At 46.8% G+C, this 23193-nt stretch overlaps 2 protein-coding genes across 4 annotated transcripts; both read left to right on the forward strand.

Annotated features, from left to right (window-relative positions):
- Nucleotides 1-3127: 3127 nt before the first annotated feature.
- LOC142820475 (uncharacterized) lies at nucleotides 3128-3319 on the forward strand. Its single transcript, XM_075909416.1, has one exon. It carries the CDS (start codon nucleotides 3128-3130, stop codon nucleotides 3317-3319), a length of 192 nt encoding a protein of 63 aa, XP_075765531.1.
- BCL9 (BCL9 transcription coactivator) lies at nucleotides 3281-16635 on the forward strand. Of its 3 annotated transcripts, none has more exons than XM_075909379.1 (7): nucleotides 3281-3416; nucleotides 4691-5007; nucleotides 7908-8097; nucleotides 8541-8640; nucleotides 9038-11276; nucleotides 13332-13592; nucleotides 14460-16635. In XM_075909379.1, exons 1-7 carry the CDS (start codon nucleotides 3364-3366, stop codon nucleotides 15572-15574), a joined length of 4275 nt encoding a protein of 1424 aa, XP_075765494.1. In that variant the 5' UTR covers nucleotides 3281-3363; the 3' UTR covers nucleotides 15575-16635. The 3 variants fall into 3 exon arrangements, with proteins under 3 accessions (XP_075765494.1, XP_075765503.1, XP_075765512.1); XM_075909388.1 differs by having other exon boundaries at nucleotides 3282-3416; nucleotides 4694-5007; XM_075909397.1 differs by lacking the exon at nucleotides 3281-3416 and adding an exon at nucleotides 4355-4540.
- Nucleotides 16636-23193: the final 6558 nt, after the last annotated feature.

Here is a 23193-nt window from a genome sequence, read left to right on the forward strand (position 1 = left end):
CTTTTTTTCAAGAGGGACTTAGGAACCTCAGACACTGAGAGGCAGTGGGATGTAGGCACGTACGAAGAGCTGATTTTCAGATATGATGATACAGCACCCTGCACACCTTTGTGCATGATAGAAATAACACTGACACTGTAACTACATTGCCCTAAAAACTGATGAGATGCTCTCCTTGCAGCTTTAGATATGTGTATGTGTGTGGTTCTTGTTGAGTTCTGTGGTTCCGAACTGCTCTTGCTCTACCCAATACAAATGAAGTTCTTAATGCAGGAATGTTCCTTGCATTAAGGGACTTGGGCAGAGCAGTGAAGGCAGAAATATTGAGCAAACACATTGCAGTCACCAGGATTGCTCTATAGCAGCCAAGGGCACTGTGGAGAGGAGAATCTTTGGAGTTGTTGAGATCTACAAATTAATTATTGTGATGTCCTGACACTGTATTGAAGTTGCATCAAGGTGCTGATATGATATCATGAAATAAGTGTGATGACATGCCAAAATCACTTAGTGGCGCTGGAGAGCCACAAAACGCCATACAAATGCCTTCCTAGCGAGTTTCTCACTGGCAACAATGTGATCATATGGAGGCAGGTATTTCTTAATCCTCCAGTAGCAATGCATCAGTGAACTGATTTATGTCCTCTTACTACCCGTAAAGTCCTAGTTACTTCATAATAGGTAAGAGCCTGCCATCCTGGTTAATTTTATTTTGTTGCTATTGAGTCATACAAGAAACTGCTTCTTCCTTGCTGAGAAGAAATAATGGGGATATTTACATTTGAATAATTTTTAACTAGCAATATATAATACATGAACAATATTCTAAATGTTTATATTCTAAATTAAGTGGATTTACATCTGAGTAGGTAAAATAAACAGAAAATATTAGTTACAATATTAACCAGATTTTTTTCCACAAAATTCTTTAGTCCAAGGAGCATAAGAAACACACAATTCCAATATTTTCCTCTAATAATGTAGAATAAACTGTGTTATGATGTTCTGTATGGGCCAGTATCATGCCTGTTGCCTCTCTTCAGAAACAAGCTCAAAATTGTTCATGTTAAATTAAAATGTGTTTTTAAATAGCCTGTATGATGCTGAGCAAATTTGGATGGACAGTTCTCCCATATTCGGTCAGTTAAAAGGATTTAGTTTAAAAAAAAATTGACCATGTGTTCTTCTATGCTCTGAGTAATCAAGTCTCATGCTTCATGGCATGAACTGGTTGTTTACAGGTGGTCAGGAAGGTATTTTCTTTCTCTTTCCCTCCTGTGTATCTTCCACCACATAGCATTCCACTAATGGCTAATTATGTTGGGATAGTGTGTGGGGGGGGGAAGTCTTTATCTTCCTCTAAGACGTCAGGTAATGGCCATTCGTAGTGGGAATTCTGGACAATTGGGACAATTGATATGTATAGTCCTATGTTCCTAGTGATTTGGTGTGGGGCAGGCTTAATTAGGTCATACACATTCACAGACATGAATTCTTCCATGACCTAGATGAAAGAGTCTGGATATGACTAAGGATGTTAAGGACTAGTCGATTTCCCTCTTCCCCCGCCCTGTTGCTGCCTCTATTACATAGAGGCAGCAAAGGGGGGAAGAAGGGGTACTTCAAAGCAGCAGCGCCGCACAACTGATCCTGGGATCAGCTGTGAGGCGCTGCCACTTTGAAACACCAACGTGGTGGTCAAAGGGCAGCACCATGCAGAGTCCTGGGTCAGCTGTGGACTCCACAGGCTCCAGGTGGATTTCAAATTGGAAGCGCAGCATGGAGCCTGGGGTGAGTGGTGGACCCTGAGTCCCCCACTGACCCGAACTCCATGAAGGCGCTTCCATTTTGAAATGCACAAGAGTCCCCACTGGGGACTCTTGTATATTTCAAAGCTGGCACGACCCCATGCAGCCCGGAGTCAGTGGGACTTCCTCCTGGCCCCAGCTGCACATGGAGTTCTACCCCAGTTGCAGCTCTTGTACATTTCAAAGGAGGAATGCGGAAGTGCCTTTCGACTAGTTGAGTAGTTGATGGAAATTCCATCGACTACTTGACTAGTAAGTTAACCGCTAGTTAACATCCTTAAATACGGTGAACTTCACTACCTCTGTCTGCCATGCTTGTCTGAATCCAGAGTAACCTGTTTTGGGTTAAGGGAGAATGGCTTCACCTAGAGATGTGAAAGTTTAACCAGTAAGCCTCACCCTTAAGGGTGAGGCTTACCAGTTAATGTTAACTGGTGGGGCTGGAGCAGCTCATTGCCTGCTGCAGGCAGGGGGGCTGCTCCAGCCTTGCTGGAGGCCTGCCTGGCCGGATCAGCCTCTGTCAGTGGTGAGCCAAGGAACCCCCATAAGCAGGGGCTGCTCTGACCGAGCTGTATGCCGCATTTCAAAGCGGCAGGCGTGTGGAGCCCGGGATCTGCCATTTTGACCCTGGGCTGCACACAGCATTTGAGCTGGGGAATCCCCCACTGACCCTGGGCTCCATGCAGTGCTGCCACTTAGAAATGCCATAGGGAGCATGGGGCCAGTGTCTTGAGTCTCCCGCTGGCCCGTGCTCCCTGCAGTACTTTCACCTTTGAAGTGTAGCAATAGCCCAGGGGCTGTTGCTACACTTCAAAGGTGGAGGTACCCTATCGACTAATTTAATAGTCGATGCAAATTGCACTGATTATTCAATTAGCCAATTAATCACAATTTTACATCCCTAGTCCCATCCAGAGCACCCTTTGTTAGCAGTGAGTCAGGATGCCCTGTACACAGGGACTGTCTAGGCTCCAGCTGGGGGAAAGGAGTGTTTCAGCTCACTGGTGGGGGGGCCCTTCAGCTGGGCTGGAGCACCTCGACCCTCGTCCCCCTTTAATCGGTTAACCATTTAAACCATATGTTTAACTAGTTAGCCAATTAAATGGGATTTTACATCCTAGCTTCACCAGATGTGAGTTTTTAATACCTTCCAGAGGCTTCTCCTTGCTGGGCATTCCAGCCAGCTGCACCCTGTTAGTGACGGAGGAAGGATTGCCAGGCACCTGTCGGTTTCGTTCAGGTAATTCAGGGCTTGGAATGTACTTTACCTGTCTTCTGTTCTTTTTTGGGGGGTCGATTTGACACAGTGTGCCCTGGAGATGCGAGACTTCCCCTCAGCAGCAGGAGGCACGCGTTCAGAGAATGCTGGAGCTGCAGGAGGGAAGGGTCCAGTGCAGCGACACAGAGAGACAAAGAGAAAAAAGACAAGTGGACGGACAGCGGTGAGAGAAGCGTGTGGCAGAAAATATTTCAAAGCTGCCAGCAGCAGCAGGGCCCCCAGAGGAACTTGACGAGAGCCCATCCGTGTGCGTGTGAGAGCACAGGATATCTGTCAATGCATTCCAGTAACCCCAAAGTGAGGAACTCCCCGTCAGGAAACACACAGAGGTGAGGAGCGCCAGTGAATTGTTCTGGGATGGAGGGGGAGGTGTCCCATGTCTGCTGCAGCGTTACTCAAGGCTGGGTCAAGCACAGATGATCTTTGTGCTTGTACTCCAACACAAAGTCCTCCCTGTGCTGCTGAGAGGAGCAGCATGGAACTGATTATCATTGCACAATCCTCGTCCATGTCATTCATCTGCCTGTGCCAGACATCCTCCTCCATTGGCTTTGGAAGAGGGAAAAGCTTGAAGGAAAGGTGATCACTGGATGTGTGATGTGCTTGACAGCCCACCTAGGTTTGATGCTTCGCTCCAGGGGTCAGCAAGAGCTGACAGTGACTTGGAGGGGGTGCTTCTGAGACAGCTGTCTGGCCAACCAAAGGAGCATGCTGCTCCTTAGTGAGCCTTGCTACAATGCATTGCCTTTTTGGGTGGGGGTGGGGTAAAATGAGCTCCTAGTAAATCCCTACAGAAGAAAGGAAGGGGCTGACAGTAGCTAAAATAAAGGGAGGAAGGGAGACTGTAATTGTATGAAATCTAAGGAGACCACATAGTTTTAGGATGTAGTTTGTGTAATGGGACAGAGAGTGGGAAAATACTGTTTGTTTGTTTGTTTTTTGTAAAAGCTAATGCAGTCTCCTCCACCGCATTTTTCAGGAGTGTATGTGGAGACAGTATCCTCCTCTTTCCTCATTCAAAGACAGGTTGTAGCTGGTTTAATTGTTTTCATGGTCAGAGGTTTGTATTTGCCTGCAGAGTTTCCCTAATCTGTGATGAGTGCTGTAATAATGCTGGGTTTTCCTTATGCTGTCTTGGGCTGGCTTGTGGTAGGTTTCTCCACTCTGTGATCACAGCTGTACTGTGTCATTTGGGTCTGGATGGGTAGTGTGGTGAACTTTATGGTGCCCTGTTTGTTTACTTTGAGCTGGTCTTGGTGTGAGAGGCTTTTCTGTGTACATAGAAACCGTTGTCTTTATTGACAGAAGCCCCAGAGGTGGGTCCTCATGTGACTGAGCAGGGATCTGGCAGGCCTGCTGCTTGCTCTTGTGCCTCCTTAAGCACTGTGATCCTATATTGGATAATAACCCTTGCAAGGCATGTTTGGAAGAGCAGCTGGATGAAGATAAGCATGTAGGCATTTCTTACTCCACAGCAACTGCCTTGCTCTGGAGAGGCAGTAGCAGTGGCTGCTGTGCTTCTCTCTAACCCAGTCCTGCTGGAGTGATTTGACAATCTCATCTCTGTTTTTAAATTCTCTCTTTTCTTTCTTTTTTTCCCCAGTAGCCCCAAATCAAAGCAGGAGGTGATGGTCCGTCCTCCCACAGTGATGTCCCCGTCTGGAAACCCCCAGCTGGATTCCAAATTTTCCAACCCGGGTAAACAGGGGGGCTCTACCAGCCAATCCCAGCCCTCTCCCTGTGACCCTAAAACTGGAGGTCACCCCCCTAAAGTGCTCCCTGGCCCAGCTGGGAGCATGGGGTTGAAGAATGGGGCTGGAAATGGTTCCAAGGGGAAGGGAAAGCGAGAGAGGAGCATTTCAGCGGATTCCTTCGAACAGAGGGACACTGGGACTCCCAGCGATGATTCAGAAATTAAAGGTAAGTGCCAAGTTTTGGTGTGAGATGATTATTTGGCTTGTGGGGGGTTAGCAAAAGCTTCTGTCTGCCTGAGGTGGTGACTGTGGTGAAGGAGGCTAAATCCCCTGTAGAGAGGGGAGAGGATTTTCCCAGCTGGTAATGATAAATGTATGTCTCTGTGTTCAGTTGAAGTCCAGCCCTGCTTAGGATTGAAAAGTTGTTTCTTGATAACACTGAAATTCCCCCAGAGGTTTTGGGAAAACAAACTGTCAGTCTCCTTCCACCCCATTCTGTCTTGTGGCCTCCCAGGAGCTACTGTGTTTTGAATTGGAGTGTCAGAACCAGCATGCAAACCAGTTTTGTGAATACAGATGGGCAAGGTGTATTGGGTGGTATTATACCAGGGATGTTGAAAGTTGGTTCAATAGGTAACAATGTAACTGCTGAAAATCTCACCAGTTATACGGTTACATGCTGCAGATGCTACAGTATAAAGCTTAAATAAGTTTATTTAAGCTTTATACTGCAGAGCCTGCTGCGAAGCTCCCTGGGAGTGGGGTCACCAGCCCCTGCTGGCTTCATTATTGCATCCACTCAATGGGTGGCAGCAGTCAAAAAAGCAAAAACAATGGTAGTAATCATTTTTTTTTTTTAAGGGGATAGTGAATAATACCAAAAATATCTTGCTGCCTATATATAAATCCATGGCACGCCCACATCTTTCGTACTGTGTGCTGATGTAGTCACCTCATCTCAAAAAAGATATCTTAGCATGGGGGAAAAGTTCAGAAGAGGGAAACAAAAATGATTTGAGGTATGGAACAGCTGCCATATGATGAGAGACTAAAAGACTGGAATTTTTCTGTTTAGAAAAGAGGAGACTAAGGGGGATATGATAGAAGTCTATAAAATCATGATGGGCGTGGAGAAAGTAAATCAGGAAAAGTTATCGTTCCCATAACATAAGAACTAGGGGTTCCCTAATGAAATTAATAGGTAGCAGGTTTAAAACAAACAAAAGAGTGTTTTTTTGTATACTGCACAGTCAACCTGGGGAACTCCTTGCTGGAGGATATTGTGAAGACCAGGACTTGACCAGGGTTCAAAAAAGAACTAGATACATGCGGAGGTTAGGGCCATCGGTGGCTATTAGCCAGGATGGGGAGGAATGGTGTCCCTAGCCTCTCTATCAGAGCCTGGAAATAGATGACAGGAGGAGAGGGATCACTTGATTCCTTGTCCCTCTGGGGCATCATTGACCACTGTCGGAAAACAGGTTACTGGGTGAGCTGGACCTTAGACGACCCTAGATGATCCAGAATGGCCGTTCTTATGTTCTTCCCTGCCACAGCAAAACCACCTCCCCGGGAGCCGGTAGAGTGTAACCGACATCATTAACAGATATGCATATTGGTTAATATCGATAAGCATGTCGGAAAACATATGCAGGAATTCTCCTATGCAGAGATTGAGAAGGCGAGGGCTTAAAACTTAAGTCAACATTTCTACTGTCATTGTTGCCTTCTTTGTATGGCACTGATTTTCAAAAGCCCTACTCAGGATCAGCAACGTATTTTGCTACACATCAGCTTATTGGTTAAATGGTTAGTCGCTTACACTCTAACATCCCTCTATTATAGCAACTATAGGTAGGAACACAGAACTGAGAGTCAAATCTCCTAGACTCTATTCCTGGCTCTTCCATTGAGGGTGCTTAGACATATAACTACAGTAAAACTCCAGTTGTCCGGAATCCAGTGGTCCGGCACTCCTGATGGTCCGGCACCACCTGGAACCCGGAAGTGCTCCAGGCAGCCGGATAATTGGAGCTGCTCTGCCCCGGGCTTCCCCGAGTCAGCCGCTGGTCAGTTTCAGCAGCGGCAGACTTGGGGATGCCTGGGGCAGAGCAGCTGGGATGCTGCCGAGTTGGTCCCGCAGCACCACCCCTGCCATCCACCCCACCCCAGATCCCTCATAGCCCCCCCCCCCCCTTCCAATAGTCCGGCATATCTGATAATCTGGCACCCCCTGGGTCCTAAAGGTGCTGGATTATCAGAGGTTTACTGTACCTCACTCTTTACTTTCCTAACTGTGGATTTTGGTGCAGTATAATAGATACATACTTGTGTTTCTCCATTGTGATATTTGATCACCCTGAGATCCTCCTGTGAAAGGTGGCACAGAAGTACAAATAATTATTACTGCTCTGCGATACAGGCGGCCCCCGACTTGTTACGTGATTGGTTCCCAGGGAAGCATCACAAGTCGGGGGTGTTGTAAATGCGGGCCAAGGATGTAAGTCGGGTGTTTTCAGCCTCTTCCCCACTTACAACAATGGTTGTAAGTGCTGGGGGTTGGCACTCAGGGGTTTCCTGTATTAGGCCTTGTAGGATTTGCATTTATGTTTTCTAGGCTCTTTGACAGAATGGCAACAAAAGGGCTTTGGCTCTAAAGGACATGGATCCTGTTTGAGTTAGTTTCCAACTGGCGAGATTAGAAGCTGTGTGTGGTCAGGCTGACAGTATAGCAAACTAGGGTTTAGGTGGCATGAGGTAAGGGAATAAAAGAGGTCTCATACAAAACTTTTTCCATGTTAAAGAACTTAAATGCTTATCTGCTTGTGTGTGTGTCGCATGCTTTCTGACCTAGTCATTTGTAAGTGCCATGGGACTTGCTAGAGCTGAGATAGTATGAGCTTCCTCCAGCAGTGCCCAAAGAGTTTCTTGGCATGGGAAGTGGGGGAGAGAATCCACAGTGTAACAGAACAGCTTCCTCTGTACTAGTTGGGAGAGGAATATGAGCCTTCTTTATAGGAAAGTTGGGTAGTGTGATGCCAACTGAGTCAAGAGTGAGAGGAGCATCAAACGTTTTCACAGCTTCCGAGCTTGGTGACCAGTTTTCCCCACCCCCTTGCATTCCAGACTGCAACTCTGCCGACCATATGAAGAGCCAGGACTCCCAGCATACCCCACACTCCGTGACTCCTTCAAATGCATCAGCCCCAAGGTCTTCCACACCCTCCCATGGCCTGACTGCCACTTCGGAGCCACCTAGTGGACAAAAGACTCCATCCAAAGTGGTTTATGTCTTTTCTACTGAGATGGCCAATAAGTACGTAAATGGTTGAATGTGTCATTTGTGTCTTTCTCTGCATTTGTGTGTACCTCACTGCATCCAATTCAAAAGCTTGTTTCCTCCCTCAAATCCCTTGTGGGAGAAGAGTTATCGACATCTGGTCAGTTTCTCCCACCTAGCCTTGTCTTTGGCAATTGTTGGCAGCCTATTTCATGAGCTGCACCATGGATGGTTTAGGGGGTGGGTTAAATGGTGACATGAACCTTAAATACTGATAGTGAGATTCTGTAGATGTGAGGATTTTTCTTCTTTTTTCATTTCTTCTTCTCCCAGACCTCTGGGGTCAAAAGACTGATGACCCAGCTTTTCACTGGTTTTTTTTTTTCTCCCTGCCCTTTGTAGTTGGGAGCCAGGGGGATTGAAGAAAGGTAATCATCCGACTGCTGCCTCACCTATATTCTGTCTGTCTGTCTTTACAGGGCTGCAGAAGCTGTGCTGAAGGGACAGGCAGAAACCATTGTGTCCTTTCATATCCAGAACATCTCAAACAGCAAAACAGAACGAAATACTGTACCCCTGGTAGGGAGCCTTTCATTGATAGAAGGGGGGTGTGTGTGTGTGTGCATACATCCACCTGCATGCTTTGAGGGAGTAGGGAAAGGTGACTGTTCAAGCTCTGAAAACCACGTTCTAGGCTGGAAGGAGCAGTGTGCAGAATGAAGGAAAGGTGTTTGAGTTTCCAGAGTAGTATTTTAGCTTGGTTGGTGTTGACACTTGAGTGATAGAACATTTCATTTTTGTCCAAGGATCTAGTTAGCAAACTGCATGTGCAAGGCAGCAGTTCCTGCTGAAAGTGTTTGTAGTGGGTTTGTGTGATGAAGGTGGGCATGACACAGTACAGCTTGGTCTTTACCCCCTCGCTCCCTTTGCACCCATTTAGAGCGAGCCAATTAAAATGTTCTGCTTTGTCTTTCAGAACACCCCGGTCACAGCACTTCGGAATGAAACCAAGCCTCTGCCTCCACCTCAGCCACAGCCTCCTGCTTCGCAGGAACATAATCCTCCCCAGAATGCCAAAATGCAGCCAACTCCACCCATCTCAGCACCAGCATCTAAATCCACTGGTCCCCCCTGTCCCATGGATCAGGACAGTCCTGGAGTAGAAAGTAAAGTGATGTCTGTTGGCAGCCCTGCCAACTCCACCCCACTGCAGACTGAAGGATTTGGGCAGAGTTCAACCCCAAATAATCGAGCAGTCAGCCCAGTCTCCCAGGGGAGTAATAGCTCCACTGCAGATCCCAAAGGTCCCACCCCACAGGTATCCAGTAGTGACCCTTCCAGTTTAGGCGAGAACCCAGATGGACTATCCCAGGAGCAGCTGGAACATCGAGAGCGCTCATTGCAAACTCTACGAGATATACAGCGCATGCTTTTCCCCGATGAGAAAGAATTCACTGGAGGGCAAAGTGGGGGGCCTCCCCAGAACCCTGGGGTTCTGGATGGTCCCCAAAAGAAACCTGAAGGGCCCATACAGGCCATGATGGCTCAATCCCAAAGTTTAGGCAAAGGTCCAGGGCCTCGGACAGATGGAGGGGCTCCATTTGGCCCTCAAGGACACAGAGACATGCCCTTCTCACCAGATGAAATGGTGCCGCCGTCTATGAACTCCCAATCTGGACCCATAGGCCCAGACCACCTGGATCACATGACTCCAGAGCAAGTGGCCTGGCTGAAGCTGCAGCAGGAGTTTTATGAGGAGAAGAGAAGGAAGCAAGAACAGGTTGTGGTGCAGCAGTGTTCCCTGCAGGACATGATGGTCCACCAGCATGGGCCTCGAGGGGTGGTTCGAGGGCCTCCTCCTCCCTATCAGATGACCCCTGGTGAGGCCTGGGGCCCTGGTGGTCCAGAATCCTTTGCTGATGGCATGAATGTGTCCCATTCTCTGCCTCCCAGAGGCATGGCCCCTCACCCCAATATGCCTGGGAGCCAGATGCGCCTGCCTGGATTTGCAGGAATGATGAACCCTGACATGGACAGCCCCAGTGTCCCAAATCCCACATCCAGACCTGGGCTTTCAGGAGTCAATTGGCCAGATGATGTGCCAAAAATCCCAGATGGCCGAAACTTCCCTCCAGGCCAGGGTGTTTTCAGTGGCCCTGGCCGAGGGGAGCGTTTCCCAAATCCACAGGGCCTGCCAGAAGAGATCTTTCAACAGCAGTTGGCAGAGAAGCAGCTGGGCCTTCCCCCTGGTTTGAGCATAGAAGGCATCAGGCCTGGCATAGAGATGAACCGGATGATTTCCTCCCAGAGACACATGGAGCCTGGGAATAACCCCATCTTCTCTCGCATGCCTGTGGAAGGGCCCCTGAGCCCCTCCAGGGGAGACTTCCCGAAAGGAATGCCACCTCAGATGGGCCCTGGTAGGGAGCTAGAGTTTGGGATGGGCCCTGGCAGCATGAAGGGGGACATCAGTCTGAATGTGAACATGGGCTCCAACCCACCCATGATACCTCAAAAGATGAGGGAATCTGGAGTGGGGCCAGAGGAGATGATGAAGCTGCGTCCAGGAGTCTCAGAGATGCTCTCCTCTCAGCAGAAAATGGTGTCCTTGCCATTTGGAGAGCATCCCCAACAGGAGTATGGCATGGGTCCCAGGCCTTTCCTTTCTATGTCTCAGGGCCCGGGAGGTGGTCTCCGTAATCTCAGAGAGCAGATTGGGCCTGACCAAAGGACTAACAACCGGCTCAGCCACATGCCGCCACTACCTCTCAACCCAACCAGTAACCCTAATAGCCTCAACACAGCTCCCCCTGTTCAGCGCAGCCTAGGACGCAAGCCCTTGGATATCTCTGTTGCAGCCGGTCAGGTGCATTCACCGGGCATCAACCCTCTGAAGTCCCCCACAATGCGGCAGGTCCAGTCTCCCATGCTGGGCTCTCCCTCGGGGAACCTTAAGTCCCCTCAGACTCCATCCCAGCTGGCAGGAATGCTTGCAGGGCCAACTGCTGCAGCTGCTGCTGCTTCCATTAAGTCTCCCCCTGTTTTGGGATCAGCTGCTGCCTCGCCAGTCCACCTCAAGTCTCCTTCGCTCCCTGCACCTTCTCCTGGCTGGACTTCCTCTCCAAAGCCCCCCCTGCAGAGTCCTGGGATTCCCCCGAACCACAAAGCATCTCTCACCATGTCTTCTCCAGCCATGCTGGGGAATGTGGAGTCAGGTCAGTGTTTCCTTTTCTATCTAAGTGTAAATTCTTGGGTTCACATATGCTCACCCTGATGTGTGATGTGAGATGAGGGAGGCTTACCTGCTGGGCATTTGGAGCAGCAAGTGCAAGGAGGAAAGAGAATATGGAGCTTTTCCTGCCAGTTTGAATGAGTTTGTGTGGAGGCTCCGAGCTAAGTGAGTGGAACGTGTGGGCGAGCTCCATAACAAATTGCCTCTTCTCATCTTATCTTGCCGGTGTACACATGTTGAATACTCCCCTTGTCCCCAAGATGACTCTCAAATATAGTAGAAAAGGGTGGGGAAGGAAATCCCTCTCTTTGCGGAAGAAAGCTTAGAACAGTTTGTTTGCCAGCCTGTTCCTAACTGAAATATTGTAGCACTGGGGAGAAATGTTGCTGTTCAGATCATAACAAACCCTCAAAATGGGGTTGTTAGGCCAGAGGAGAAACAAGAAGTACCTATAAAAGTGTGGTGACCCTGGTAGCTATTGTTCACAATCTGTTCAGGCAGTAACTGCTGGTGGTATAATTCTGTTTTACAAATTCTCCTGGGAGGAGCTTTGCTGATACCAGTTCAGATTTTGTCTGTTTCATGTATAGTTAGAGGTAGCAGGTGGATTCTATGCAGCTGGTCCTTAGAGATGTGAAGCGGTCTATGGAGTGTTTCAGTGTTTGTATTATTCTAGCATGTGGGTGCCCCAGTCATGGACTGGAACCCCATTATGCTTGGTGCTGGTAGTCCCTGACCCAAAGACTTTTACAATCAAGGACCATAAGATGTATTTCGGGATGCACACAATCTGTTTGGCATTTCAGCAGCACCAGTCCCATCTCTCGCTCCTAGATTCAGAGCTTGTACGTGACAGAGTCTGTTCCTCCCACAAGCTTCCAAATATGCAAATCCCTGGTGTGCAGTGTTTCCATGCAGCAGAAGCAGCAGTGTGATGGAACCAGCTCTCAAGAGCTTTTCAGCCTGTGAAACCTCCTTATTGCAGGAGTTAATGAGGAGCCTGTGGAAAACGCATGACTACATTGCCCTCTAGTGTTGCAGAAAGATAACTATTGAAAGATCAGACTTGTTCCTGTTCAAAGTGAAGGGGACTGCTCCTTTGGCTCTAATGGATGTGCCAGTGAGTTTCTATGGCAGCAGTAGTTCTCACTGTAGACACCTAATGTCCGCCATATGCCAATATCTGTCATTTAGCCATCTTATTCTGCGTTGTGTACATCACACTGAGAGGAAGGAAGAATCTGGATGCTTGTGTTTAAAGTTCCCAGGCGGAGTGTTAAATTGGCATTGAATGTGGGCTTGAATTGCTGCAGTTAGACCCAGAATTTCTAATATGTGGCTACTCTTGTGTCTAGCGAAGCCTTTAATACATAATCTTCCTGTGGGTTTTTTTGGAGCTGGCTTTTGCTTGGCTGACATGAGTGCCTTAAATGTCTTCCTGAAACAGTGACCTCTTGCTCCAAAAATGAGCCAGGCATCTTGAAGCTTATTGGTGGGGAGACATGGGGACTACGATCAGCTGAAAATTGTGTTTACACTATTCCATAAGGAAGGGATATTTTAAAATAACAGGAAAAGTAACACTCATTGAGACTGTAATGGTAATGAGTTTTTATATAAGATACTTAAGTGTAAATCAAAACAGGAAACTTTGTGTAAACTTTTAATAGAGCTCTCCAGAAATGGGCATGGATAACTATAGTTTATGGCCCACAATGGCTGTATGTCCTCGGGTTTCTGTCTCTGTGCTTGCATTTTGAGGCATGAATGGGAAAGGAATTACCATGGAAGTTTGGGAAAGTTTTTCAAACTAGTTGCCCATGATTCTGGACTGAGTATTGTGAGACATGCTAGTCTCTTTCCCAAAAGAAACCATATGGATAGAAATCCACTGTCTAGCAGTATGATGTGTATTTCTATCATACTTTTAGCTGGTTGCTTCATGACGTCTATTTGCATAGATTCTTGGAACCAATGAGGAAGTTTTCTGAGAATTTTATTTAAAAGGAAAAACACTCTAAATCTTTTCCTCTTTTAGGTGGCCCACCACCTTCCACTGTCAGCCAGTCTGCTCCTGTGGCTCTCCCTGGAAATCTTCCCTCCAGCAGTCCCTATACAATGCCGCCAGAGCCCACGCTTTCCCAGAATCCTCTCTCCATCATGATGTCAAGGATGTCCAAGTTTGCCATGCCCAGCTCTACGCCACTCTATCATGATGCCATCAAGACTGTGGCCAGCTCGGATGATGACTCTCCTCCAGCACGCTCCCCAAACTTGCCACCAATGAACAATCTACCAGGTAAGACAGGTTCCTGCCCAGCCTTCTGCGCACTGCTTCAGTTGGCGAAGAAATAATTGGAGTGCTTCCCAGAAACCTGCACTCTCTTTTTAGACAGAGGATGAGCAGGGTGCCTGTTTGGCCTGTGCCGTAGTAAGGGGGAAGCTGCTCTTTTCTGTACCCAGGCGTTAAGGGAGAAGATAAATAAATGTTCCTGTCCCCTTGGACTTAGTGACTTGCCCTACTGTGTGTGAAATGTGTTTACATTGTAAGCCCCTGCCCCAGATTGCTTATTGTTCCCCTGCCATTGGGAAAAGACCACAATTGAAAAAGAGAATTCTCAGGACCAGGAGTCTGGTAACAGGCATTTGAAGACTGTACAGTTTATGGTCTGCCCAGGATACTAGTGATTGGAGCTGATCACGTATATGAAAAAAGTGACTTGTTAAGTACTTGATGACAAATTGCTGCATTCGTGGACTAATTAATTTGAGCAGATCTAACAGATGAGCCACCTGACTTGCAGGTGCCATGACTGTGGAAGGGAGGCGTTTGGCAAATGTCTTTGTATGTTGATTAAACAATCCCCACCTCCACATACATTTGTAAGCAGTCTTGACAAAATGGCCAAGGCATCAGTTGGATCTAGTGACCTCTCCTTTTGCTTTAGGAGCCCTTTTTGGTCACATTGGACGCTGTGAGAACAACATAGGGCTGCTGAAGTCCATGCTGTTTTACGGTTAAATAGAACAGTAGCCTTAGCAAGGGAGGCTTTGGCATCTTTCACTGGCACTAATTTCATAAATCAGAGCCAGAAACATGACACAGTTCTTGTATCTTTATTGATTGCCTCTGATCTAAATTTCTTTTTTTTTTTTTCTTCTCTAGGAATGGGCATTAATTCCCAGAATCCTCGAATTTCAGGTCCAAACCCAGTGGGTCCAATGCCAACCCTTAGCCCAATGGGAATGACCCAGCCTCTTTCCCATACCAATCAGATGCCCTCTCCAAATGCTATGGGACCCAGTATACCTCCTCATGGGGTCCCTGTGGGACCTGGCCTGATGTCACACAATCCGATGATGGGCCATGGTTCCCAAGATCCTCCAATGGTACCTCAAGGACGCCTGGGCTTCCCACAGGGGTTTCCTCCAGTACAGTCTCCGCCCCAGCAGGTGCCATTTCCACACAATGGCCCCAGTGGAGGGCAAGGCAACTTCCCAGCTGGAATGGGCTTCCATGGAGAAGGACCTCTGGGGCGTCCCACCAACCTGCCCCAAAGTTCAACGGATCCAGCACTTTGCAAGACTGGAGGCCCTGGGGGTCCGGACTCCTTCACTGTTCTAGGAAACATGCCTTCAGTTTTCACTGATCCGGACCTGCAGGAGGTGATCCGCCCTGGGGCCACTGGAATACCAGAGTTTGACCTGTCCAGGATTATTCCCTCGGAGAAGCCTAGCCAGACACTGCAGTATTTCCCTCGTGGGGAGGTTCCAGGCCGCAAGCAGCCACAGGGTCCTGGGCCTGGATTCTCTCATATGCAGGGAATGATAGGAGAGCAGACTCCAAGGATGGGACTTGCATTACCTGGCATGGGGGGCCCAGGTCCAGTGGGCACTGCCGATATCCCCCTCGGAACTGCTCCATCTATGCCAGGCCATAATCCCATGAGACCACCTGCCTTTCTGCAGCAAGGCATGATGGGACCTCACCATCGGATGATGTCACCAGCACAAACGGCAATGCCTGGTCAGCCCACGCTAATGAGTAACCCAGTAGCTGCAGTGGGCATGATTCCAGGCAAGGACCGAGCCCCTGCTGGGCTATATAGCCACCCAGGACCGGTGGGCTCACCTGGTATGATGATGTCAATGCAAGGCATGATGGGACCTCAACAGAACATCATGATTCCCCCCCAGATGAGACCCCGAGGTATGGCTGCTGATGTTGGAATGGGAGGATTTAGCCAAGGCCCTGGAAATCCAGGGAACATGATGTTTTAAGCTGCTACCATAAGACTGGATGTTGTGATCCTTGTCAAGATGAGATTCCAAGTCCTGAGGGCTTTGGGGGAGCTTCAGGAGTACAGTTTGGCCATGCAATAGGTGAAAAGAGACCAGAGGATGCTTTGGGAAATCTCGAATGTATGGAATTTACCTGAAAAACAAATAATTCATTTTAACAGGTTTTTTTTAAGATTTATTTTTTAAAAATTATTTTTGTGGATTTCGGTATCCCATGATGGCACCTGCTTTGAGAATCTGTAGCTGTATTTTGAGAATTGCCATTTGTCACAAGTTGCACCATTCTCTGTATGTTTACGTCCTTTGGACTGGCTTCTCCCAGGACTCGGTTATTTTTTGGGTTTTTTGTGTGTACTGTACTATATTGTAAAAGGGATTTTAGCAGAGACTTTAGTCTTTGGGGGTGAGAGGAGAATGGGATTCTAGGCTGTTTACTTGAGGTGGAGAATCCATCTTCAGAACTACGGACTATTTTCCTTCAACTCCAATGTATAGAAAACCAAACTACGACCTCAGAGCAGAGTATTAATGAAAAGCACAAAAAGGAACTTAAGTTCAGTGAGGGGAATCTTTTAAAAGAAATAATAAATTAAGGACATATTTTTCAAATTATGGAGTGCTGTCCAGCACCTTCTGTCTCTCCCTCCCACTCCTTATTAAATAGGCTTCTCTCTCTGTCCCCTTCTGTCTCCTCCTTTTGGCAGCTGCAATACAATGTATTATTTTGGGGAGTAAATCTAGGAGAGCCTCTCCTCATGTGGGGCGTTTTCCCACTTTCAGGAAGGGGCTGGACTTGGACACTGTTACATCCTACAGTAGTCTCTCTCACTGTTTCCTATTCTCCTTTTCTTAGACACCCCAAGTGATTTTATTAATGTGGGAGTGGAACAGACACTAAAAGTTATACAGGATTTTTTTTGTGGTTATTTTTTTTCCTCCCCAGCGTAAAACGTTCTGTGTAACCTCCATTAAATTTGGTACAAAACCACTCGCTAGGGCTGTGGTGTCAGAAAAATAAAATATATTGTTTCTTACAAAAATGAACTCTTTTAATTTTTAATTCAGTCCAGTGGTGTCCTGTGAACTTCAGATGACTATCAAACTTCACCTTGTTTGATCCCTCTTTAGGGTGACAAACATACTAGCTGCTAGATGAGACTAGCTTTTGTATCTTTATAAAAGGTGCTGTTTTGGCAGCTGGGTCTCTGTCAGTTGATTTCTTTGGTACTTTTTTTACCTGGCCGGAGCAGAACTTGTTTCTTAGAGTTTGGCATTATCCTCGGGGGCAGACCTGAGCCCTGGAGATGGCAACCACAGCCTCTTTCAGCATTTGAGGACTGGAGAATTGGTAGGCTCCTGCTTCTGGACAGTCCTTGTGGATCAGTCGTTCTTGGTCCACTGCAAGGCAAGTGTCTTCTCTGCTGCATACAGCATCCTACCTTCTCCCAATTGTCTTTTCACTGCCAAAGTGCCTCTGCCCAAAGGGCTTTGTCACACTGGAATGCTAGTGAGTAAGGCAGGGTCTCTGACTTACAGGTTTCCGGTAAAGGGGAAGAAAAAAATAAGTGCCAAAGGTGACGGTGGGCAGGTGTTTTATCTAGACAACAGTGATGGGTAAATTGTTGCCTTGCTGCTGTTTCATTGATCCTGTCTAATTCCATCTCTGCTGTTTCAAACCTTTTTGAGGGAATTTCAAGAGTCAAGTTTTATGTAACATGCATGGGGAGAAGAGATTGGATACTAAAACTTTAGTCCTTTCTCTAGAGCAGGGGTGGACAATAATTTTTGATGGAGTGCCACACCAAGGTTTTTTGGTAAGTGATCAAAGGCCACACTTTTTTATAGAGGGGACTGCAGGGTCTGGGATGGAGGTTAGGATACTGAGGGGGAGCTCAGGATAGGGGGACTGGGGTGCAGGAGAGGCTGTGGGGTCTGAGAGGGAGTTTGGGTGAAGGGGCTTGTGGCCCAGGGCAGGGGCGTGGGGTGCACAATCTGGTAGGGGCTAAGAGTGCAAGAGGTTTCTAGCCTGGGGAAGGAGATAGGAGAGGATACAGGATCTGGGAGGGAGCTGTGGGCTGGGGCAGTGGGAGGAGGGTGCAGAGGTTTTGGGTGGTGAACTGGGGCAAGTCACTGGGGTGTAGAGTGCAGGAGAGAGTATGGGAGCAGGAGAGGATTCTGGCCTGTGGAAGGTGTATAAGGGGGTGCAAAGTAAGAGGAGGGAGTTAGGAAAGGGTGGGGTGCCAGAGGCAGGCTCTGGTCAGGAGGTGCTTAAGCAGGTCCCAGCCAGCAGCCTCTGACTGGCAGTTCTATATGGTTCACTGCACTGGGGAGGAGGGGCTTTGCATGCTCCTCATCCCAGCAAAATCTCTCGTCTCCTATTGGCCAGAAACCAGCCCACGGGAGCTGAGAAGTTGTACTGCACTGCCTCTGCCCTCAGCAAAATCTCTCAGCTCCCATGGGCTGGTTTCCAGACAGTAGGAGCTCAGACTTTGTTGGGAGTGGGTACAGTGCACAAAGCCTTTCCCCTTCCTCCCCCCATAGTGCTGACAGCTACGAGGAGCAGCTAGCCACTTTGACTTGCTGCATGCTACAGTGGTGGGTGGGTGGGCCAGATTAAAAGGCTTGGCAGGCCATATCCATTCAACCCATGGGCTATATCTTGCTGGCCCCTGCTCCAGAGTAAAACCACACTTTCAAATAAATAGGATAAATTGAGAATAAAGTAGGAGGCAGACTTTATTCATACAAGCTTGGCTGCTCTTTCTTCCTAGTAACATGGGAGGGAATATTCTGCTGTTCAGTTTATATAATTTCAAATCCCAGCACAGCCTGACACCTTTTGGGCTTTTCTGCTAACCCCCAGATAATGAACTTTTGAAACTTAGTGGTAACACCCCTGCTATATCGCACAAACATGGTAAATGCCTGAAATCTATTTAAAGATGTAGATTGTGGTATTGCAAATAGTTAGTCTGTAAAGATACACATGCAATTCTCAGTATCGAGGTCTAAAAGACAGTACATACCTTGGGTTGCAGACCATATCAGAGGCTAGCTAATCTCCAGAATCATGCAGTGAAGATCTTGCAATCAAATTATCGTACCAGCTAGCTTAGTGGGTACCACCAAAAGACAGAAAACTAAGTGATGCTTCAGAGGAAGAATAACAACATTCCTTATGCTCTCGGGCTCTAACGTATGTTGAATCAGAAGGTACTGGGACAGGTTACTACTTGAGCGACATCTACCTAAGCCTCATTCTTTGAATTTAAGTATTTGCATAGTTTGTCTGAGTCACCTTTATAATTAGGAAAAGGAAGCTATGTAGCCCTCTTAAATCTAGCATCTGTTCTGATACATTAAGGTACTGTAAGCCACAGATTGCAAATATACATCATAAAAGATTTAACTGTGTCATCCCAGCACCAATAATGCAGTCAAGAATCTGCTTTTTCTGACAGCAGAAAAAGGCGCATTTGATTTTCACTACAATTCTGAATACGTCAGTCATGTCCAGGGCTTGACAAATTAGTTTATCTGTTTGCCCGTGGCGAGTAGATTTCAGCCGGTCGCCCGCCCGTTCACCGGTGGCATGTGCAATGCGGGTCTGGTGCATGCACAGTGCGGGGATGGCAAGTGGATTTTGCCGCAGTTTGTCATCCCCTGGTCATGTCTAATGTAAATATCTTTTTCCACATGTAATTTCACACTCATATGTTCACATACACACCTATATATGCAGTCCTTTGTCAAACTGATTCACTATTTGTTTATCTCTCTTCATGAAACACCAAAGTTGAAGACACAGCTGCAGTTAAAATATCATGGTCTGCTACATCAACCTGGTAACAGATACTTTTAAAATTAAAGAGATCTCCTCTCACTTCTGCCACTGGCTGGCTCCCTTTATTTTCTTCCCACTTTAAGTAGCAGATCCTTCAGGCTCAAAGCTGATCAGTGTAGATAATTTATAGTTATTTTTATAGCTGCCTATTGTAGACATGACACTTCAATACCTTGTGCTATATACTGTAGTTTAAACAGCCGTAGTGTCTTTTTAATCATTAAAATTCCACTAACATCTACTATGTTGGAGCCACAGACAAACCACCAACTCGGTATCTAATTCTTCTCTAGTGAAACTTCCAATACAAATTTTAGAACCATTCTCTTTACTAACTCCTCTGGGTGGAAAACAGTTCTTTACTTTGACTGTTCGTTGCTCACCATCCTTAAATCAGCAGCACAAATATTTCCCCACAGTTACTTTTCTTAAGTTTCAGGGACTTCTAGTTTAAATAAAAAATGAAAGTCTGATGCTGAATTGACGGGAATGGATTGGATGCCCAGAATTAACTTGTATTACACCTTGGCTTAGTTTTTCCTTTACAGAAGCTATTCAGTTGATCATCTTAGATACAGCTTAACCATTGGCTCTACTAGTCTATCCTTAGACATATGTTGTATGAACTGTAAGTAGCAGGATTTATTTACTGATTCCTACAACTCCTACAGAGAAAAGCTCTGTTCCCTGTTTGGAATCGATGATTTGAAAAATATCCATGTTTGCGTAAGTACCTCAGCTACTTTATACTTTCACTATCATCCAGTCCTAAAGACTTCAGTTTAAGTTCTGCCTCTAGTATTTCTCGTGTAGTTTTTAACAAAGAAAATCTCCCATCAAATTCCTTTCAACTAGTCGCTCCCCCACCTCTCTTGCGGCTTCTATCAGAAAGAGGTAGCAAGAGGTGAGGGAAGAAAAGGAGTGTTTCAAAGCGACAGTGCCTGGGCTCAATGCAGCGCTGCCGCTTTGAAATACCGTGGGCAGCCTGGGGCCAGGAGGTCCCAGGCTTTCCATGCTGTTTCAAAGTGGCAGTGCGGCATGGAGCCCGGGATCAGCTGAGGATCCTGAGCTGCTGCTTTGAAATGCCACAGGGAGCACGGGCCCAGCAGGGGACTGCTTGAGTCCCCTGCTGGCCCCATGCTCCCTACAGCCCATTGGGCTGTTGCTACACTTCAAAGGCGGAGGCTTATCGACTAATCGAATAGTCAATGCAAATTGCATCAAATATTCAATTAGCCACTTAATCTAAATGTAACATCCCTACTAGGCAGTATAGACAGTAGCTAGCTGTGGAGTTCTTGGACAGATCCTTCCCCCCCACCCTTCCTCCTGCACGCAGTGCCTTTGTAGTGCTCCTGCTGCATTATTTCTGAGTGTAGAGAGAAATATTACTGCTAGTCATTGGTAGTGAGCAAAAGATGGCAGATTCCTCAACAGATCTGAGCCTAATTTCATCATACCACAATGGTACTGTGGTCATCTTGTGTTTATACTGAGTTGTCATACTGAATTAGCTAGGCAGTCCATTTAGTTCTGTATCTTGTCGGACAGTGACCTGTGCCAGAAACCCCATACGTGACATTATGGAATAACCTGTTGAGGGGGAATTTTTTTTGTAATCTGTCAGCTCAAAGTTGGCAATTGAACTGAAACATGAGGATTTTACACTTTTTCTAAAATGTATTTTATCCTATCTACGGTAACTGGTTCTTTTCAGTAGCTGTACCAATCTGGAATCCTTTTAAAATGTGTCTTTGCTCTTCAGAGTGCCTTGTATCAGTGAGTTCTACAGAACATGTTGCTGCTGTTCAGTTTCACTGGCTGGCAGCTTCATCTTATATGATGGAGATAAACAAGCTGCCATTTTAACTTGTGTGTCTAGTTATTGTGTAGATGTCCTGCAATGGTCCCTTTCCAGACATTCCACATATCTTCAGTCTCCACGTAAAGAATTCATCTTTATGCCTGCAATCACTTCTATTGCTGCTCTTGGAAAACTTTCTGCTGATGTTCTTGACCTAGTGTGCCCAGAGCGGAACATGGTGTTCCAGATGAGGCTGCACTATTGATTTATGTTATATGTTTATATAAGGAGTTAGTCAGGCTGTCAATTGCAATTAACATGCAATTAACTCAAATTAAAGCATTAGCTTTTTTTAATGCACGCCGATTCCACACTTCTGAGAGAACTCTGGCTGAAACGGGGAGAGTCAGTCAGTCCACTGCCCAGGATGCCATGCTCAGCAGGGCACTGCTGCATGTATCTGGTGAATCCAGCCTGGCCATACAGTTGCACCCACTGTGAGACTGTCTGCCTTGAGCTGTAGCACAGAAATAAGTAACACCCAAAAATACTTAAATGGTATTCTATTATTGCTTAATAGTGCCATTCAGACAGTGAATAATCAGGAATACATTTCATGTAATTAATCATGATTTAACTATTTGACAGCCCTAAACTTTACTAATATTTTGTCTGCTTTTTTTTGCTATTGATTGCCTTTAATTTAGAACTTGGTGATGTATACATGCATTCAAGTCATTCTTCCCGTTGTGCATTTTGTCAGTATATAATACAGGTTGGACCTCCCTGGTCTGGCACGCTAGAGACCTGACCTGTCCTGGATGAGGGATTTTGCTGGACCAGGGGAGGTCATACCTGGCCTCCCAGCTTCTTCCTTACCACTAGCCTTGCTGGTCCCTACCCCTTCCTTGCTATACTGGGCAGCCCAGCTCCCTGTGCTGTGGAGTGCTGGGTTCCTGGCTCTGCCAAGCACCCCCACTGGGTTGTGCCTGGCTGCCCAGTTGCCATGTGCCAGGGAGCCCAGCCACCAGCCCTCCACCAGAACTCTCTGGTCTTGGAACACCTGTGGTTTGCCCTGTAGTGGTTGCTGGGGGCAGTTTAATGATATTAGAGGAAAGTTCAGCTCACATTTCTCAGACAGGAATTACTATAGTACCTCAGTCATCCACCTAGCCATGCATTACAACAGTACTACAATACTGTATCTAATGTTTCTCTTAGGTGGCCAGGGCTAATATTACACAGTGGTACTGGAGGGGCTATTTAGGTGACATGCATGTAAATAACCAGCTGTGCTAGGATAGGAGGGCTATTGCATAGCACCCTTAACAGCTACCAAGGGCCTGAGTTTTCAATACTAACTAAACCATGGACTCTGCTAAGGCAGTGCTACTTGTCGCTCTACTAGGGTAGTAGGGTCAGAGAAGAAAAGTGGTGCTACTTAAATCAACAGCACTTTTACAGAAATGGGTGTATTCCTGGAGTGCTCTCAAGCTGCCATGACCCTACCCAGCTTGTAAAATTTGCAAGCAGAGGGCAGAGTCCGTTACTAGGCTTCTCTGTTAAACTGAGAAGTTAAATTCACCTAGAGGAATATACACTCAGCACACACCTATTTAATCTTAGATTGGTATAGTTGTATGCTCAAAGCAGGCAAACTTCCATCTGGACCATAACAGCAGGAAGGGAGTTCAGCAGTCTCTTTACTGCCTGGGAGATGTTTCCATGGGCAGTATGTGTTATAGACTATCAGTTGTGTCCCAAGCACCATGTTTGCACTAGGGTAAGAAGGAAGGGAAGATAGCCATGTTCTGCCCAGCAGCTGTCTTGATGAGAGTAAGGCAACAGTCTATATTGCTTTCAACATCGAACATCACAAGAGGAACCATGTAGTGCATCATCTCTAGAATCAGGCTGCAGATTCTCCAATATACTCCAGCCTTCGCTGTT

Source organism: Pelodiscus sinensis, chromosome 1 (assembly GCF_049634645.1).
Source record: "Pelodiscus sinensis isolate JC-2024 chromosome 1, ASM4963464v1, whole genome shotgun sequence".
Taxonomy (NCBI): domain Eukaryota; kingdom Metazoa; phylum Chordata; order Testudines; family Trionychidae; genus Pelodiscus; species Pelodiscus sinensis.

Bases quoted from the DNA above. Each gene is read 5' to 3' on its own strand.
- LOC142820475 (XM_075909416.1), top strand. From the start codon at position 3,128: ATGCGAGACTTCCCCTCAGCAGCAGGAGGCACGCGTTCAGAGAATGCT.
- BCL9 (XM_075909379.1), top strand. From the start codon at position 3,364: ATGCATTCCAGTAACCCCAAAGTGAGGAACTCCCCGTCAGGAAACACA. The intron at 3,417-4,690 runs GTGAGGAGCGCC...TTTTTTCCCCAG, and splicing joins CCGTCAGGAAACACACAGAG to TAGCCCCAAATCAAAGCAGG. The intron at 11,277-13,331 runs GTCAGTGTTTCC...TTCCTCTTTTAG, and splicing joins GCTGGGGAATGTGGAGTCAG to GTGGCCCACCACCTTCCACT.